The sequence below is a fragment of the Ranitomeya imitator genome, chromosome 7 (assembly GCF_032444005.1).
Source record: "Ranitomeya imitator isolate aRanImi1 chromosome 7, aRanImi1.pri, whole genome shotgun sequence".
Classification (NCBI taxonomy): domain Eukaryota; kingdom Metazoa; phylum Chordata; class Amphibia; order Anura; family Dendrobatidae; genus Ranitomeya; species Ranitomeya imitator.
In genome coordinates this window covers 66,609,700-66,630,285 of record NC_091288.1, presented here as the reverse complement: position 1 = coordinate 66,630,285, position 20,586 = coordinate 66,609,700, and the positions used below count along the sequence as shown (strand labels likewise).

Below are 20,586 nucleotides of genomic sequence, written 5' to 3'. Positions count from 1 at the left end.
TACAGACTTCTGAAATAATTATTGTTACCATGCTAGTTGGCTATATCAGTTGTTACCAGCATTTTTTCTGGGTAAAGTGGCTAGTGAATCACCCTGTATAAATCTTCACTAACACCCTTTCGTTGGTTTCATTGGCTTAGTATCCGGAGTGGTTTGTTGTTTTGAGTATCCAATACATCTTTATCCTATACATAAGTATGGTTGTTAAATATTGAGATAGACTAGAATACTTCCACAGTATAGGAGTATATTTTCCACCAGCTTCTTGCTGAACTTTAGCCTTTTGTTAATATGCATACTGAAAGAAAAGATTTCTAAGAAAAACTACAGACTAACATCTGCAGCACATAGGTAATTGGATAGTGTGACAGTATCTACATAGCGTAACAAGCTGTATGCACCTCCAGATATGACCTTTATTAAACTGATCCTCAGCAGTTGGAGGGTCACATAGCTGAGATCATGTCTCCTGTTACTGAGATATTTAACAAATAAGACCCATGTGCAGCCTTTAAGTGCATATTCATTAAAACTGTCCATTCCATTGACCTCAGCAAGGTTTTCCAGAGCTTTAAATTGCTTAATTGGTTCAAGGAACGTCAATTTCTAGATGATTGTGCTTCTCTGAACTTTAATCCATTCTACTGGCTATCTTTAAAACAATTACTTGACCACGGCTTACTTCAATGTACTTATGTGGAGAATACTGTACATTCCCTAAAGAAACTTGGTCAGAGTTTTGAAACTTTTAGAGTTTCATTTTGTTTTTCTTTGGTAAAAGAAAAACAGGAAATCTTTGCTGATAGGTGTAATAAGAATATCAGAACAAAGTTTCAAATGGTGACGACTCCACCACTCATTGTGTCCTAAGGATGTGAGTGGCTGCTCAGCTGCCCTATAGGATGAAGGACATGCTAGGCTGTCAGTATTGTGAGTTACAGCCTAGCTTTCCAATCTGATCAGGCCTGAGCGGTTTCCTCCAGGTGTCACCCATTCAGGATGATTATCTGGCTATTTTGCTGGCTGGCAATGATCAGAACAAGGCCAGTTGTTGATTTGCTCTGTGTGTTTGCTCTGTTTTCTAGTTTTCTGATGTTTGTTGACGGACCTTGGAATTTCCTTTCGACAACTCATTTGTATTACTCCTTTTTCCTTCAATGCACTCTGACCTTAGTTACCTGACCTCTGACTTTGCCTCTGACTATCCGTTTGCCTTATCCCTTTTGTCTTTGACATACCCTCCTGGCTTTTGACCTCGTACTTCTTGACTTCCTCACCTCGAGGCTTTTCCGTGAGAAGTGACTCAGCATCACACAAATATAAAACACATTTACTCTCTACATATTACAGATAACAGGGACAATTCCGGATCTTGAAAGTCATCAGACAACAAAACTTGAATCCTAAATGCTGTGTGATAATTGTATCTAGAATTAAAACAACAAAGTTGGGTGAGGTTATGTTTTACTGGAAATCTAAGAAAAAGAGAGAAAACACATAAGACATAACAGGTGATCTTGAATGATTTATCCATAGGGTAAGAACAATAAATGTGTGTTTTTAAGCACCTAGTAGTATAAGCATAAGGGGGCATATTTATCACTATAGTTTAATGCTTAGGCAGGGCAAACTTAGACTAGACAGTCTTAATATGTGCCAGATTTATCATAACAAATTATTGCTACTTCATAAATCTTGTGTATTTTAAGACTGTCTAGACATTTCCAGAAAAGATCCACCCATTTTCCACAAGGTCACAATATAGCGTCTTATTAAGGTGTCTCTGGCATAAACACCTTCAGGAATCACCCAATTAGTGGTTTTAATCTATTGAAATACATCTGCTTATTTTATGTAAGCATCTTAAGTTTTAAACATATACCAAAACCTGTTGTCCTCCCATCATCCTAATGGTGCTTTTACACTGCATTTAGTTACTCTCTCGGTTGCCCCATCAGGGCATAAGTCTGAACTCTCCCGCAAAACAGAATTTGAACATATGCGCCTACAGGGCCCTAGACTATAATGGTGCTGGCTGAGCTAACGTGTGCTCTGCCGTGCATCATTTTCGAGTGAGTACACCTACTGGAGGCTGACACCCAGATGCAGTCTACTATGTTTGAGTGTCTGCCTCAAGTAGACGAATACCCCCAAAAAACATATATGGCAGAGCACGTGTTTGGCACCATTATAGTCCATTGCCCCCTCTGTGCATACGTCAACATCTCATTTTACGTGGGGGGTTTGGACGTAAGCCTTGACGGGACCACAATCACATAGCGAAATGCAATGTGAAAGCACCCTAAGGTGTTTATAATTAGAGCTGGACCCTGCCTGCCCTTTAGATTTGTAGACTTTCAGTCCGGGAGATGCATATAAGGTTAGGGTTCTATCAAAAGGGACGCCTTGAAGCGCCTGGTGGGCTCTCATGAAATGTTCAATTTGTGCACTAAGTAGTAAGTACATTAATTTTTTAACATATTTTCTATAGCAGTAATGCAGTTCCAATTTCATATATTCAATGTTTGAAATATTATAGCGTTTCGGAGTGTAGCTGTCTTTCCTTGGTTATATTGAATAGTCAAGACGGCTTGCACCTGTTTAGACTTGTCTTATTCTGTTTTGATATGTTGGTCAGTTTTTCTGTTTTTGCTACATACAGCAGTGGCAGACACAGACAGAAGAGGCCCCGTGTGCAAGAAAAGTAAATGGGCCCTTAGCAGTCCAGTAGCGCATCAAAATCTACATTGCCTCCTACATTGTAGGTGAAAATATTCCTCCTAATATCCTGGTCCCCTGTGCAACTGCACACGTTGCACTAATGGTATGACTGCTCCTCACAATACAGTATAAGGCTGCCGTCACACTAGCAGTATTTGGTCAGTATTTTACATCAGTATTTGTAAGCCAAAACCAGGAGTGGGTGATAAATGCAGAAGTGGTGACATGTTTCTATTATACTTTTCCTCTATTTTTTCCACTCCTGGTTTTGGCTTACAAATACTGATGTAAAATACTGACCAAATACTGCTAGTGTGACGGCAGCCTCATAGTCTTTGATATCTGACTTCCTAAGGCTACATACCACTCTAGGGCTGTGCATGTTGCATCACTACATACCACTCTAGGGCTGCGCATGTTGCATCACTACATACCACTCTGGGGCTGTGCATGTTGCATCACTACATAACACTCTAGGGCTGTGCATGTTGCATCACTACATAACACTCTAGGGCTGTGCATGTTGCATCACTACATAACACTCTAGGGCTGCGCATGTTGCATTACTACATAACACTCTAGGGCTGCGCATGTTGCATTACTACATAACACTCTAGGTCTGCGCATGTTGCATCACTACATACCACTCTAGGGCTGCGCATGTTGCATCACTACATACCACTCTGGGGCTGTGCATGTTGCATCACTACATAACACTCTAGGGCTGTGCATGTTGCATCACTACATAACACTCTAGGGCTGTGCATGTTGCATCACTACATAACACTCTAGGGCTGCGCATGTTGCATTACTACATAACACTCTAGGGCTGCGCATGTTGCATTACTACATAACACTCTAGGGCTGCGCATGTTGCATCACTACATAACACTCTAGGGCTGCGCATGTTGCATCACTACATAACACTCTAGGGCTGTGCATGTTGCATCACTACATAACACTCTAGGGCTGTGCATGTTGCGTCACTACATAACACTCTAGGGCTGTGCATGTTGCATCACTACATAACACTCTAGGGCTGCGCATGTTGCATCACTACATAACACTCTAGGGCTGTGCATGTTGCATTACTACATAACACTCTGGGGCTGTGCATGTTGCGTCACTACATAACTCTCTAGGGCTATGCATGTTGCATCGCTACATAACACTCCAGGGGTGCGCATATCACATCACAAAGACTGTCTTTCTGTTCTCAATAAATGCCAGCAATAGTTTTTGAAAATCTTTGCTGGAATTTTTAAGGAGATCGTATGGAAATTGTTATAATTAGGTAAACGGTATTTAGAAGGACTGACTTTTCTGTCCTCCCCGTCTATAACAGCCACTGTATCAATGTGTATTTCTTCACTGCGATTGTGAAGAAACTAAGATTTGAATAGCGGCTATTGACACAAAACAGTAGGATGTGTTCAATGAAGATTATTTGCAAAGTTGCTTCCATTTTTTTTATTTTTACATGCATTGGAGAAATGCAAAATGTGGTTGTAAAGATGGACATATTGTTTCTTTCTGTATTGCATGTGTGTGCTTATAGAAGTGCTTTTTGCACAACAGAAGTTTACTTTATATCTGGGGATTTTTTAATGAATCTTTATAAACAAACATGCAGTAGATGAGAAAAATTCCTAAAAATGGTTGCCATAAATGTGTCCACACCCCCCATTCTTTTAGTGAAGGAAAAACAACAACATTGCTTTTCTCTGGAGACGCCAAAGAGAACATGGAAAAGTAACGGTGATAGAAGCAAATATATGAAATAGTGATGAAGAAAAGTATCATTTTACCTGCATATTTAATGTTTTTCATGCATAAAGGAACATGCCCGTTGAGAGCAATATGTGATCTATGTGTAGTTCTTGTCTTTGCAATATTAATCCTTACAGTCCCAGTGCGGTGTCTTGCCAGGGCTTTTTTTTCTCTAGTTACATAGTTATGATCTTGCATTCTTATTTCGACGATCCTAACAATTGCCAACCTCAGGTTCTTCTTTTCGACTGCTGCCGTTTTAACAGAAATCCTACATATCCTGTGGTCTATTCAGCTTTTAACTATTCACTTATGGCAATGATTTCTATTAGAACGTCTTATAAGTGGGGCTATTATAAAATAAATAGGATATCAGCACAGACTCGACTCTAGCTGCAAAATGTAAGAACACGTAATACCAAACTTCTGCTGCCCAGTGCAGGGTTATAAAAATCTAGTTATAGACATACGGTAACTGTGATGGAGAAAACCAACAAATTTATATATACGGTAACTTGTTTAGATGCAAGGTGTAGGACTGGGAGGCCCAACAAGAGTGGGAAGAAAGTAACTGTATCAGTTGCAGAATTTGCAGTTACCCCTGAATCCGATGACCTGACAGTACCCGAGTGCTACTCTAGCACATAAAGGAACGCTATTGTTTATCATGCTTGTACTGTCACATCAGTCTGTGACCAGCGCCACCCGCAGCACCTATGGTGGCACATGGTGACAGAACATGAAGTTGCCGGAGCAATTTCTGGTGGAGATGTGACAATATCAGTGTTTATTATTTCTGTGATTTGACATATTATTTATTATCCCTGTGGTGGAATATTGAGTTGTGCATCTTTATGTTATGAAATACTTCTTGTTACACATATGTTCCGGGTATCCTGAGCTTCGCTCCTATCTCCTGGATCTGCTGCCCTTTGTTGATGTTAGATATTTGAAGGCTGGCGCTCCTTCAGCCGACTAATCAGTTGTGGAGCTGGGATTTATAACCTCATTAATTTGATAATGATAAGGATCAAAGTCAAGAAAAACCCATTTAACACCAGACAGGCGGCACACTATTAAAATACCACAAAAATAGATCTATGTAGTGAAGCTCTGCTCATGGTAGAACAACCGATCTTAATTGGGCTGCCACAGATAGACTTTGCACAAGCCACTTGATTCACCAGGTCTCAGGGGAACCCTGGACTTTACACTTTCACAGGGCTCTTGACTTTCGCAGGGGACGCTGTGTTACATCTGCACCATGGCTGCTGGACGGTGGAGCCAGCTAGCAGAGAGAAAGGTCATCCAGTTGAGTCTTTACCATGAGGTCAATGTGTCAAGAACAGAATTGTGAGGCAGTTGGTTAAACAGTAAAACAAGCCAATTTCAGGAACTATATAGAATATTCCGTGGCACTACTGTGAAGGTGCTCAAGTAGGTTACCCAAATCACACATAGTAATAATAAAACTTGGCACTCAGCTTAATAGATTTTTGTTCAGAAAATTTTATTTTGCAGTTTGTATAAACGTTTCGGTCTATCATGGACCTTCGTCAGTCTGCCGACGGCTACAGAAGTCAGGAACTAAACCCCCTGGAATAGAGTATGCAAGGTAGATAATAAGCAGCAGGCCAGGATAGTAACAAAGCTAGAGTGTGGCTCCACCAAAAGCTTACAGCAAAAAGTTATTTAGATGAAATGTGCCAGATTAGTAAACCACAAGCTGTATGGATGCCACCACAAGTCCCAGAAATTACCCAACAAAATTGCTCTTGTGTCACCTCACATCGTTTGTAGTGATGAGCGAATATACTCGTTACTCGAGATTTCCCGAGAATAATCGGGGGTGCTCCGAGTATTTTTTTAGTGCTCGGAGATTTAGTTTTTCTTGCCGCAGCTGAATGATTTACATCTGTTAGCCAGCATAAGTACATGTGGGGATTCCCTAGCAACCAGGCAACCCCCACATGTCGGCTAACAGATGTAAAACATTCAGCTGCGGCAAGAAAAACTAAATCTCCGAGCACTAAAAAATACTCGAAGGACCCCCGATTATTCTCGGGAAATCTCGAGTAACGAGTATATTCTCTCATCACTAATTGTTTGCAATGAAAGTGCAGCAGATACAGCAGTAATAAGGGGCAAGTTCAGATACCTGACGGTTTATTGTAGCATCTAGAGATATTGCAGTTCTGTGTACGTATTAGCACACACAAAGATATTTTTGTAGACGTGCTGCATACACCTGATTTTCATTCTTGCAAGTATGCACAAAGAACAGATGTCGGAGAGTTTCTGAGACAGTAGTATTAGGTATCCCATAAATTACTGCCACATCTTGCTGACAATGGGAGGATCTCTTTGTGGCCAAATTAGAGATTTGCTTCATGACATTTTAAATTCTGCAAGATACTTCTTCGCAACAGACTGGAAATTGCCATTTTATCAGCATTGACTGTTACTAAAAAGAGATAAAAAGAGACCGTTTCTACTGTGGAGCATTTGACAGAATGTTAAACAGCTAATGCCAGTACAAAGGAAGCTCACGTTTAACTGCTGAATTAACTTGTGTTAGTATTATTATTAATAATAATCTTTATTTTTCATATAGCGCTAACATATTCCGCAGCACTTTACAGGTTGCACACATTATTATTATTAACACATATGTCTCATGTGATCATTCCAAGAAGAACGGAATATCTGCAAATATTGATTCCTGGAGTGCTAACTTTTCGTAGTGACTAACCAGCTTGCAATAACAAAAGTGTTCATACCCTTTATACTCCAAAAGTCAAGATTAGCACCAGAATGGACACACTGCATCGACCCATGAGACTTAATCCGCATCATAATAATAATAATAATAATAATCTTTATTTATATAGCGCCAACATATTCCGCAGCGCTTTACAGTTTAACAGTTTGAAACACAAAAGTCATAAGTAACAACGTTAACAATACAATAATTAAAGCAAAATAAGACGACCCTGCTCGTGAGAGCTTACAATCTACAATGAGGTGGGGGAGATACAAAGTACAGGTGTGTATTTATATCATATCCTACACTATAAAACTGGTTTAAAAAAGATAATTATTAGACATCTTGAATATTTCCAAGTCAGGTATCACTAAAGCTAGGTTCACATCAGCATTAGCAATTCTGTTTTTTTTTGTTCTATATTAGAAGAACAAATTACAGTGCCTTGAAAAAGTATTCATACACCGTGACTTTATTGTGTCACTTTGAGAATATTCCGCCAAACAACAAATCATTCCCCAGAGTCAATAATACAGCAACAGGAACCAATCTGGTGGTGCCACCCAGTTATCCAATGTCAAAGAAGATGAGACACTCAGGCCCGGACTGGCCAATAGGGTAACAGGGGAATCCCCCGGTGGGCCCCTGTGCAGATCTGGGCCCCCAACCCCACTGTATGGGCAGTACTTGGCATAATTCAATTGATTCTGTATAAAAAAAAAGCAGCATCTCATCATTCATTAATCAAACTACCCAGTTTATTATTATATTGAGATATAGGTAAATTTGTGAACGAGGGTAGTATAATATTTGTATGCAGGTGGGCCTCCAAAGTCAGTGTTGGCCAAGGGCCCAACAGTTCCACTCTGGAGACAGTGGTCCTTAGAATAGTTCCTCTAATCCAGCAGGTTATCCAAAGTGGGTGGCAGTAGTACATGGCCGATGATCCCCTGTCTCATAAAGTCCATACCCTGGTACCAGGATCTGGGCTCGGAGGCAGATTCTCACCCTTCACATGGCACAACACACACAACAACCCCCAAACATGTTGTGGGCTCATGGCGATTAGACTCCGTCATCAACAGATGGTATACCCTAGCAACATAAGGTCATTTATTAAGATATGAACATCACTTCGACCTTTTCACAAGCTGATGATATCACGGTTAAATCTTTCATAAATTCATGGCATTTGGCATTTGATTGGCACTGACAATTGTAGAAATTTAAAAAATGCCACAATCATCATCATGGCTGACAATACATTTTTTCAAAAACATAATAATTTGAGAAAGGAACCTCATTGTTGCGACTTGTTGTTATACCAAGGAGCACTAGATGGCTTTGATGATGCCTATGTGCATGTGAGCTGTTGTGCGTTTAATGGGCAGGTCAGCTTTGCCAAAAGAATGAGGCAGAACAATCACATTACAGCTAAAATAAATGTTGCAGAGATGCTTGACTTCCATGGCCATCTGCTGCTCTGTAACTGAAATGAATCAATGTTTCTTTTTGTAATAAAACACATCAAATAGAAGCAACAATAGTTGAATATGAAATTAAGTTTGCTTGCAACAAGAAGATAGGCAATTTTATCTTTCATTTCATTTTATTTTACATTGCTTCATATGCTCTTTCATCTCATAGTATTAGCTTAAAGCAAGTATTAATTAAAAGAAAAGCATATGAAAGAATAATTGAAGAATAACTTGTACCAGGACTGTAGGGTTTCAGACATCTCCAAATATTTTGTTTCCTATTGTCCTTTGGTTGTTACTCTCTTATAACTGACACTAAATTCTCATCCCCTGCATCTCACAATATCTGAAAATAATAAATGAACCAATAGAATCCTCCAAACTTAAAGGGATTATCTCAAGCTTAATTTTTTTTAACTTTGAGCTAAAAAAAAGTAACAAGCAGATGGTTGCTAACTAGTTCTGTCAAGTGCCGGCTCAGAGAAGTCACTGACCGCTCCTGCCGGCGATTCACCTGCTCCACGTCAACAGAGCAGCTTTTCGTCTTCCAGGCTGCTGTGTTGATTGGGCGTGACTGTCAGCCTCATGCTGATTGGCATCTGACTTCCCACAGTTAGTAGCGGGGAGCCGGCTGTCAATCAGCAGGCATTGGCAGTCATGCCCCATCAACAGAACAGAGCTGAAGAGAAGCTTCTGCTCTGTCTATGTGACATCAGCGTAAGCAGCAGGATCGCCAGCAGGAGCGGTCAGTAACAACTCTGCGCAGGCAGAGATCTGTGCTATGCAGAACCAGCAGGTAGTTAGCAACTTATTGCCTGTAATTTCTTAGACCCACAGTAAAAAAATTATTTGTAGTACTGGATAGCCCCTTTAACCAAGGGTGTGCTTTTGCCCTTTTGCCATTTTGATTTCCTTTAGCACTTGAATGAAACTAAATTTATTTTCTAATCTGTATCATAAATTACTCTGTGTTCTGAATCTTGTAAGATCTGGCATAGGAAGTATTTCTGTATATTCAGATGTGTCTGTCCTTAACCTTTCTTGAACTGTGTTATACAATTTGTTATAGTACGAAATCGATATAATCTTGTGTCATGTAGTTAAAACTGTATACACTTGTAACCTATTTTTTTAAATATGGAAGCATTTGATTAATGGTTTACTGGCCGATGGTGTACTTTACAAGGATTCGTAACAGCCTTCCAGGCTCTCCGATCCCACCTCAAAAAGTATACATTATAGGTTACGTAGACTTTTACACTGAATTTTGCTGATGCAAATTGTGTCATTGATCTGGCTGATCTTCAGATACTGACACAAATCCATCAGAGCTTTGTTTCTGGTTTTGACAAGTTTCTGCTCTACCCCTTCTCTCAGTGGTAGAGATAGCAGCAGGGAACGGTTTGTGCACAACAAAGCAAAAGCAGAGTATGGAGAGAGGGTAAAACATTTATGCTCTCAGAGAGAGTAGAGAATTCAGGTTGCAGATAACTAAGGGGTGAGCAGAATAGAAAATAAGTTGTGCTGATGGATAAGAGTTAATAAAGACATCAGCAATATGGAGACACAGTGTACTAGGACTTGAAGTAAGTACTGGCCCAAAAAACTTTCAGTAACTGTCACGCCGTTTATGGCGATAAAGGGGCAGGATGGCTTACTGGGACCCGCACCTGTCCCTATAATGCGGCCCTGACTTTCCCTTATCTCAGGGGTACCTATAATGGTTAGGAGGCCTGAGCCGCTAGCGTATCCCTATCTCCTGTGCAGGCCCTATCAGTGGCCCCCTCTCCCCCCAGGGAGGAGGACTGCACCAGTGTATTAATATGACAAGTAAACATGGTATTCAGACAAAGTAACAAAAATCTCAAACTCACCAAATGCTCACACAACCACAGAGGAAACACAGAGAAGGGAAGAGGGGGGAAAAAACTAGGAAGGAAAACAGGTTTAACATGCAACCAAAACAAACCTCCAAGCTCCTAACTCCACGCTCCTTCCCATTTCAAGCCAGGCAGCAGAACTGATCACTGACAACAGTTGTAGTCAAAGCTGAGTCTATATAGGAGCAGAGATTACAAAAACCAATTCAGCTGAGAGACCAGCTCTCAGCAACTTCAACAACAAGATTTAGCTCCTGCCCTGCTGGCACAAGACAGCCAGGTCAGAATTCAGGAGAAGAGCTTCTGTTCATCGTGTGTGAATGAGGCGCAGAGCGCTGCGGTTCTCTGGGACCTCTCGGTCGCTGTAGCCCCGTGACAGTAACATGCCTCAGTAATGGCACTTCTTCCAAGTAAATTCTCTTGGAAAACTAGATGGTTTAACCGCATAATAGAGAGATATTTCTATTATTTGCTTAGAAGAATAGTTAATAGAAATTAGAAAATAATTTAGCGTGGAATTGGATTCCACTTGAACTTTTACCAAAATTTGCATTCGTTAAAATGCTGATTATTTTTGCAATTTGCTTCTATGCGTATTTAGCAAAGCATTGGTCTGCTGGCCACCGTTTTAGTGAACCATAAAGGACTATCATTGGGTTAAAAATTAAACAAAAACACATATACACACCTTACCACTCTCCTTTTCAGGCTGTTTGCTTGTCCACATCCCCATCTGGTCTTCATTGCATCTTCTTATTACTGTCACTGACCAGCCCTCGTCATTCGTCATACTAGGCTGGAACTTCCACCTCAGATGAGGCCTGGTACAGATTTGCCCATCTGCGCACATGGTCAAATTGGCCTGATATGTGCCATGATGTTTTGTGTGCATTTGCAAAAGCCACAAGCCCTGGCCTAGTGTGAAGAGACCCAGGATTTCAGCTAAAGTGGTAGTGATGAGATGCATCAAGAACCAGACTGGTGGGGTTCAGGAGCAGAAGGGCCAGAGAGGTAAATGGTAAGATGAGTATAAGTTGTTTTTTTTATTATGTTCCTTATGTTCTGGGGTTTGGAATATTCGTTTCACCGCGAGTCAAATTTCTTGGGAAAATCCAAACAATTTGGCAAATTAAAATGCCAGATCTGCTCAACGCTAGTGGTGAATATATTATTTTGCCAGATATAGAAAACGTGCACATGATGTCAGCGTATACGTCTCATATTCTGTCCTAAATGTTGACCTTTTTCTCCTTTACTTTGTTTGTCATTTAGTGGCACCAAGCTGGCAACATGTTCTGGTGATTCAACAGTTCGTATATGGGATTTTGCCAAGTCAGAATGTATCCTGACATTGGAAGGACATACACACGCAGTCTGGGGCTGCTCCTGGCACACGTGTGGAGATTTCCTGGCTTCTTGTTCCCTGGATAACAACAGCAAAATATGGGATCTCAACAGGTATTTTTAATATTCGGCCTATAAAATTGATTTTTGTCATATGCATTCCTTGTATAGCTTTAATATCATCACTGGATACAATATAAATAGCATCCCTTGCGACATTCTATAAATGTCTAGTCTTTAATACTCAATGCCAAAAGTATGGAGTTTTTAATGTTTCCTATGCTGCGCTGTATTTTTAGTAGCAATTATTGAGAGAAGCTCCATCTGTTGGCCCACATTATCACTTTCCGATTATGCTGCTATAGGAATCTTTCCCTTTAGCTGCAGGTGTTTGGATAAAAACATTTTTACATTCTCTAAAAATGGAATGTAGAATTATCATCTTTGCATTCATATCTTGATGCTCAATAAGAAATTAGGTTTTTTTAGACTTTTTTTTAGGAGCTCCAAAAAAATGTCTCATCCAACTTTATTCTACTACTACATGTGATCCTGCCAATAAATGTAAGAAGACAGTTGCAATAGTAGGTTGTACATCAAGGTCTCCTCAATATCCCAGGGTGTAACATGCTAAAGGCGGCACTTAAGATTTATACTTCGGCCTTGTTTCAGATTCCTTTGACACCACTGAGTGATTCCTTTGACACCATAGGGTAACAGGGCAATCCCCGGTGGGCCCTCAATCCTCCTGTACGGGCAGTACTTGGCAATAATTCACTTGATTCACTCGGTACAGAAAAAGCAGCATCTCATTCATTAACCAAACTAGCTAGTTTATTATTATATAGGTTAATTTGTGAACGAGGGTAATATTTGTATGCTGGTGAAAAGTGGGCCGTCCCAAAGTCAATGTTACTGGTGGGCCCTTTGGCACCCCAGTCCGACACTGGTGTCGACCATTACTGATACATTAAGAATGAATCCCTAAGGCATGTGCTGCACTGCACTTTTGGTTGTGTGGTCAAAATTCGCTGTATGTTGCTGCTACGTCACAGCTTATTGCAAGTGACTGGTTGTTGCATTGTGACCCACAAGGTATGTGATTGCGACAAGCTTGTCATGTCACATACCATGCTGGTTGCAGTGCTACCCTATTTACTTGCATTATGCAGTGATTTTTGGTCTGTGACCTGTGGCATGACCAAAATCATCATGTAATATAAAGGCACAGATGATTGGTCTCGGGGAGACCAAAACATCCAACACCGCGGAGACACCATCACGTGTTTCTCAACGCAGTGATTCCAGAACACTGCCCCCATCCCTTATGGGAAATATGCAGATGCATGTAAAGAAGCTGCGGAGACACCATCACGTGTTTCTCGACGCAAGCAGTGAATAGCCAGGCCTTTCCCCGGGAAGGAACAACCACGGGAAGGGCAGCATCCTATGAAGGAAAGCCACCTTTGCCAAGCATGGTATCCATCCACAGACAGCTGTTTCGGGGTTTTTGCCCCTCATCAGTGTGGAGTAGGAATCTGGCTATAATGAGCAGTGCCTAGTAAAAAGGCTATAAAGGCACAGATGATTGGCCTCGGGGAGACCAAAACATCCAACACCGCGGAGACACCATCACGTGTTTCTCAATGCAGTGATTCCAGAACACTGCCCCCATCCCTTATGGGAAATATGCAGATGCATGTAAAGAAGCTGCGGAGACACATCACGTGTTTCTCGACGCAAGCAGTGAATAGCCAGGCCTTTCCCCGGGATGGACTTGTGGATGGATACCATGCTTGGCATAGGTGGCTTTCCTTCATAGGATGCTGTCTTTCCCGTGGTTGTTCCTTCCCGGTGAAAGGCCTGGCTATTCACTGCTTGCGTCGAGAAACACGTGATGGTGTCTTCGCAGCTTCTTTACATGCATCTGCATATTTCCCATAAGGGATGGGGGCAGTGTTCTGGAATCACTGCATTGAGAAACACGTGATGGTGTCTCCGCAGTGTTGGATGTTTTGGTCTCCCCGAGGCCAATCATCAGTGCCTTTATAGCCTTTTTACTAGGCACTGCTCCTAATAGCCAGATTCCTACTCCACACTGATGAGGGGCAAAAACCCCGAAACAGCTGTCTGTGGATGGATACCATGCTTGGCATAGGTGGCTTTCCTTCATAGGATGCTGCCCTTCCAGTGGTTGTTCCTTCCCGGGGAAAGGCCTGGCTATTCACTGCTTGCGTCGAGAAACACGTGATGGTGTCTCCGCAGCTTCTTTACATGCAAAATCATCATGTAGGCCCAGCCTAAAATAGTAGACCTGTAAACTAAGTTAAAGAGGTTGTCCTGGATTTCTTAGTTTATTTTACTATGACTCTAAAAGAAACAGGTAGGTAGGTAGTTGCTAGCGACCTGCTTTTTTTACCTGGTGCCAGCACAGAGTGGTCACTTATCGCTCCTGACGGCGATTCAGCTGCTTATTGTCACCAGAGCAGCTATTCCTCTTTTCGGGTCTGCTCTGTGGATGGGTGTATTCGCCAGCGTCATGCTGATCGACAGCAGGCATCCTGCAGTTAGGCAGCGGGGATCCAGCAGTCAATCAGCATGAAGTCAGCAGTTATGCCCCCTCAACATAGAGAGAAAGAGCAGAAGCTGTTGCTCTGTTGACATGACGTCGACGGAGCTGTCTATGACCGCTTGGCACCGGACACAACAGGCGGGTATTTAACAACTAGCCTGTTAGTTCTTAAGCACTTTGTAAAAATATGATATAGTCCCAGATATCACTTTTAAGGACGCAGGAAAGATCTGTGCCTGGTTCCATTTATTTCACCACCTCACATGGTTGCGTTGCCTTCAAGAGTTTCATTTTGAGCTAACTTATTTTAATATGAGCTCTAGTTACAATTCCGTACTTATACCTTGTTCCTCGATGGGCGATGAGGCTACCGATTGGAAATCCCTTGGTCTTTTTCTCCAATGACACAATCGTAGCCTCAATCACAGGTAGCGAGCCTGTGTCACGCTTTCTGACAGCAAAGGTTAAAATGGCTCAAATCCACAATGACCTTTTTCTCCTCTCGCTTTCTTCTCAGTAAGACGTTCAGAAGGGAGCTTGTAAGTGTCATCCATCAAATGGACGATTGTGAGAAAACATAATAAAACTTTAAAATACCAAAGGTGCTCGGCAGCATATCACTGCCGTACCGGCAACTGTCTCTCTTCCAACAGGCCGTGATAGAGAGTAAATAAGAAATAGCCACTAAATAACTGCCTTAGTGAGCGTAATCTCTCTCCTCAGCAGCTGAAAAGAATGTCGTATTTCATCAAGGAGCTCATTTCATAGTATGATAACGCACAGCTCCTTCACAACAAATATGCCACTTCTTGCCAGGGCTGCATCTCACCAATACATATAGTGGCGTGACTTTAAAGCTGCCTTTCACGATTGATGGAGAAACAGGCTATCCTTGCCGAATACTAACATAGAACCGTTCATAGCCGCTGTTTATGTCCCCGCAACCTCTGATGACTCCAAAGAGGACAAGAGAAAAATCTAACTCAAGTCTTAACGAACTACATGATCCAGAGTGACCTGACAATATCTCTCTGGTCGTCTGATCACTTTAGATCACATCTTGTTTGTGGGAATCTGTTAATGGCAGTTTTGTTTTCCATATGTCTTTGTAAAGCATAGTCGATGGAAATGAGAGTGCATTGCATGGAATTTAGGGGGAAAAAAGATATTTTCTCTATTGTGCTTTGTTTTTTAAATCTTTAACCCCATATTGCTGGAAAGCACTGTGTTTGCTTTGTATTTTCTATGCACTTAAAGGGAACCTGTCACCTGATTCCCAAACCCTGATCCTGGCTGTAGGATTGCATCTGGGTATATTTTTCTCCAAAATTTTCCAACATTTAAGAGATAATATACTTTGAAGATTTGGCTAGAGACGAGACTTGTCTGGCGCAGTCACAGACCGGCTTTTCCCAGCTCTGCTAGAGGTGATTGACCGATCCCTCGCTATGCAGAAATAGACTATTCTCATCACCTGCTATTCTCCCTGACAGGATCTTTAAACCATGTCTTCCCTGAAACATCTGAGTATTTCAGAGAAATATGTACCCGGATACAATCATACAGCCAGGATCTGATTTATGCTACTCGAGGATTGCGCAGCATAAATCAGATGACAGGTTCCCTTTAATCGGAATCTGTCAGCATGTTTTTGCTGTGTATTTGGAGGACATAATGATGTAGGAGCTGAGACACTGATTCCATATTTATCACTAATTAGGCTGTGTGCTGCTGTTTCCATACAATGAATGTTTTATCACCAGGGGTTTATCACTGGCCAGACTATCTCCCTTGTTCCAAGTGCTCCCACCACGCCTCCTCCACTATGAGCAGCTCACTGCCAATAAGTAAAGTACACAGAAAGCTGTGGTGTAGGCCGAGTTAGCGTTCTGAGCTTTGCTACATGATACATCTAAAAATTCTGATTGTGTCAAAACGGCTGCACCCAGTAAGCTAAGTGATACATCGCTGCATTCAGGGTCTCTTTTCTTATATTATGTTGTTCTCAGATGAGGTAGCAAAAACTTGATGACAGATTCCCTGTAAAGGAAGTCTGTCAGCACAAAATGACAGTGACTAAGTGGTTCAGGGCAACTTTAGAGGAGCCGAAGCGTTCAATCAAAATAGAAAGGATGAAGATACATGTAGAGCAGATAGGTGGGATGATGCACCAAACAAATTGGCCATGCCAAGGGTGCACCGAGTACCTCATTAAAATATTAAAATAAAGAAGGTTTTAAGGTGCTGTACTTAGTTTGGACACTCATTTTGTGCTTACAGGCTCTCTTTAACCCCTTTACCCCCAAGGGTGGTTTGCATGTTAATGACCGGGCCAATTTTTACAATTCTGACCACTGTCCCTTTATGAGGTTATAACTCTGGAACGCTTCAATGGATCCTGATGATTCTGACATTGTTTTCTAGTGACATATTGTACTTCATGATAGTGGTAACATTTCTTTGATATTACCTGTGTATATTTATGAAAAAATGGAAATTTGGAAAAAATTTAGAAAATTTTGCAATTTTCCAAATTTGAATTTTTATGCCCTTAAATCACAGAGATATGTCATACAAAATACTTAATAAGTAACATTTCCCACATGTTTACTTTACAACAGCACAATTTTGGAATCAAAATTTGTTTTTGTTAGAGAGTTATAAGGGTGAAAAGTTGACCAGCAATTTCTCATTTTTACAACACCATTTTTTTTAGGGACCACATCACATTTGAAGCCATTTTGAGGGGTCTATATGATAGAAAATACCCAAGTGTGACACCATTCTAAAAACTACACCCCTCAAGATTCTCAATACCACATTCAAAAAGTTTATTAACCCTTCAGGTGTTTCACAGGAATTTTTGGAATGTTTAAAGAAAAATGAACATTTAACTTTTTTTCACAAAAACTTTACTTCAGCTCCAATTTGTTTTATTTTACCAAGGATAACAGGAGAAAATGGACCCCAAGAGTTGTTGCACAATTTTTCCTGAGTACGCTGATACCCCATATGTGGGGGTAAACCACTGTTTGGGCACATGGCAGAGCTCGTAAGGAAAGGAGCGCCGTTTGACTTTTCAATGCAAAATTGACTGGAATTGAGTTGGGACGCCATGTTGCATGTGGAGAGCCCCTAATGTGCCTAAACATTGAAACCTCCAAACGTGACACCATTTTGGAAAGAAGACCCCCTAAGGAACTTATCTAGATGTGTGGTGAGCACTTTGACCCATCAAGTGCTTCACAGAAGATTATAATGCAGAGCCGTAAAAATAAAAAATCATATTTTTTCACAAAAATTATCTTTTTGGCCCAAATTTTTTATTTTCCCAAGGGTAAGAAAAGAAATTGGACCACAAAAGTTGTTGTGCAATTTGTCCTGAGTACGCTGATACCCCATATGTGGGGGTAAACCACTGTTTGGGTGCATGGCAGAGCTCGGAAGGGAAGGAGCGCCGTTTGACTTTTCAATGCAAAATTGACTGGAATTGAGATGGGACACCATGTCGCGTTTGGAGAGCCACTGTGCCTAAACATTGAAACCACCCACAAGTGACACCATTTTGGAAAATAGACCCCCTAAGGAACTTATCTAGATGTGTTGTGAGAGCTTTGAACCTCCAAGTGTTTCACTACAGTTTATAACGCAGAGCCGTGAAAATAATTTTTTTTTCCCAAAAATTATTTTTTAGCCCCCAATTTTGTATTTTCCCAAGGGTAACAGGAGAAATTGGACTACAAAAGTTGTTGTCCAATTTGTCATGTGACCGCGACGTCATGGCAGGTCCTTCTCGCGCAGGCGTGCAGGGCCTGTGATGACGTCGCGGTCACATGACCGTGACATCATGGCAGGTCCTTCTCACGCAGGCACGCAGGGCCTGTGATGACGTCACGGTCACATGACCGTGACGTCATGGCAGGTCCTTCTCCCATACAATCCTTGGCACCGGAACCTGCCGGAGCGTCGCAAAAGGTGAGTATATAATGATTTTTTATTTTTTTTAATCATTTTTAACATTAGATGTTTTTACTATTGATGCTGCATAGGCAGCTTCGATAGTTAAAACTTAGTCACACAGGTTAATAGCGGCAGTAACGGAGTGAGTTGCCCACGGCATAACGCGGTCCGTTACCGCTGGCATTAACCCTGTGTGAGCAGTGACTGCGGGGAGTATGGAGCGGGCGCCGGGCGCTGTCTGCAGGGGAAGGGACTAATCGGACTGTGGCCGTCGCTGATTGGTCGCGGCAGCCATGACAGGCAGCTGGCGAGACCAATCAGCAACATGGATTCCATGACAGACAGAGGCCGCGACCAATGAATATCCGTGACAGACAGACAGACAGAAGGACAGAAAGACGGAAGTGACCCTTAGACAATTATATAGATTTTTTATTTTAATTCTATTTTTAACAGGGATATGGTGTCCACATTGCTATATACTACGTGGGCTGTGTTAGATACTGCGTGGGCTGTGTTATATACTACATCTTTGTGCTATATACTATGTGGCTGTGCTATATACTATGTGGCTGTGGTATATATTACGTGGCTGGGCAATATACTACAATGATGTGCTCTATACTACGTGGCCTGTGTTATATACTGCATGGGCAGTGTTATGTACTACGTCTCTGTGCTATATACTACATGGCTGTGCTAAATACTATGTGGCTGTGCAATATATTACGTGGCTGTGCAATATACTATGTGGCTGTGCAATATATTACGTGGCGGCGCAATATACTACGTGTCTGTGCTATATACTACCTGTTTGTGCTATATACTACGTGGCTAGGCAATATACTACGTGGCTGAGCAATATACTACGTGGCTGGGCAATATACTACGTGTCTGTGCTATTTACTACGTGGGCAGTGCTATATACTAAGTGGCTGGGCAATATACTACGTTACTCTGTTATATACTATGTGGCTGTGCTATATACTATGTGGCTGTGCTATATACTACGTGGCTGTGCTATATACTACGTGACTGTGCTATATACTACTTGAGCCGTGTTATATGCTTCTTGGTTGTGCTATATTTCTCTGCTGTATCTGTGCATCATGTAAAAGAGTTACATCATGTATCATGTTAAAGAGGAGGGCCCACTGAGACTCTTTCGCCCGGGGCCCTCAAAAGCCTGGAGCCGGCCCTGGCTTCACTGATTGGTTACACCCGACCACGAACAATCAGCGACAGGCGCAGTCCGCCTGCGAATTGGTGCGGAATTTGAACTACGCTTTGCTAATTGGTCACGGCCGGCCGAATCCTGTGTATAAATTGCATTATTCTGAAAACTTCATAAATAAACTACATGAATATTCCAGAATACCCGATACGTTACAATCAGGCCACCATCTAGTAGCTAATAAATGGGATTCCATGCAGCAAAACAGAAAAAAGAATTTGCCCAAAACTGAAATCTCGTTTATATTGTACATGATTCAGATCCAGGATGACTGATTGACCAGAACAGAGTCTGAACAAAGAGGTAGATTTGGCTTCTTTTTGGCATTATCACTGAATTCCTGTTTCACTTTTCTGGCTTTAGGTCAAACTTTATTTTCTTTTTCTTCTCTTGCTTGAAAGCAATCACTCATCACCCATCACAACGACTATGATCTGACAATTCTTCAAAGGTAGTAAAAGCCAATGATATTCTGTAGGAAGGACAATGTGAGGGCATTAACTGCTGAGCCCCCATCAGGACCCAAGTACATGGCCCCATACGTGGCTTTTCAAGATACCATTATCCGGTAGTGCACAAAAACCAATAGATTGCTCCTACAAATACCGTACTCCTCTTTTCCTGACCAACACCAGAATTTAGCCAAATGCTTCACCTTTCAGTACTACCTATAATATTCTGATATTGGATGAGAAATAAAGTAGGCTTCCTAAAATCAACACAAATTTTGTTTTCTGCTCAATTATTTTCAGATTTTGGAGTTTTTCTCTGTTTTTGTTTGTTCACGCTTGTTTTGAAGATTGACCAAAGGTTCTCAAGGTGATTGAGTTTCCTCGACAAAAAGCCAAAATGTCATTGTTGTC

At 41.4% G+C, this 20,586-nt stretch overlaps 1 protein-coding gene across 2 annotated transcripts in view; it reads left to right on the top strand.

Moving 5' to 3' along the window:
* Window positions 1-20,586, top strand: part of SPAG16 (sperm associated antigen 16) — a 1,289,960-nt gene that overhangs the window by 738,050 nt on the left and 531,324 nt on the right. For both annotated transcript variants that reach the window (XM_069733408.1, XM_069733409.1), the window contains exon 12: window positions 11,886-12,071. In XM_069733408.1, the coding sequence (XP_069589509.1) occupies window positions 11,886-12,071 (186 nt within the window). The remainder of the gene's footprint in view (window positions 1-11,885; window positions 12,072-20,586) is intronic.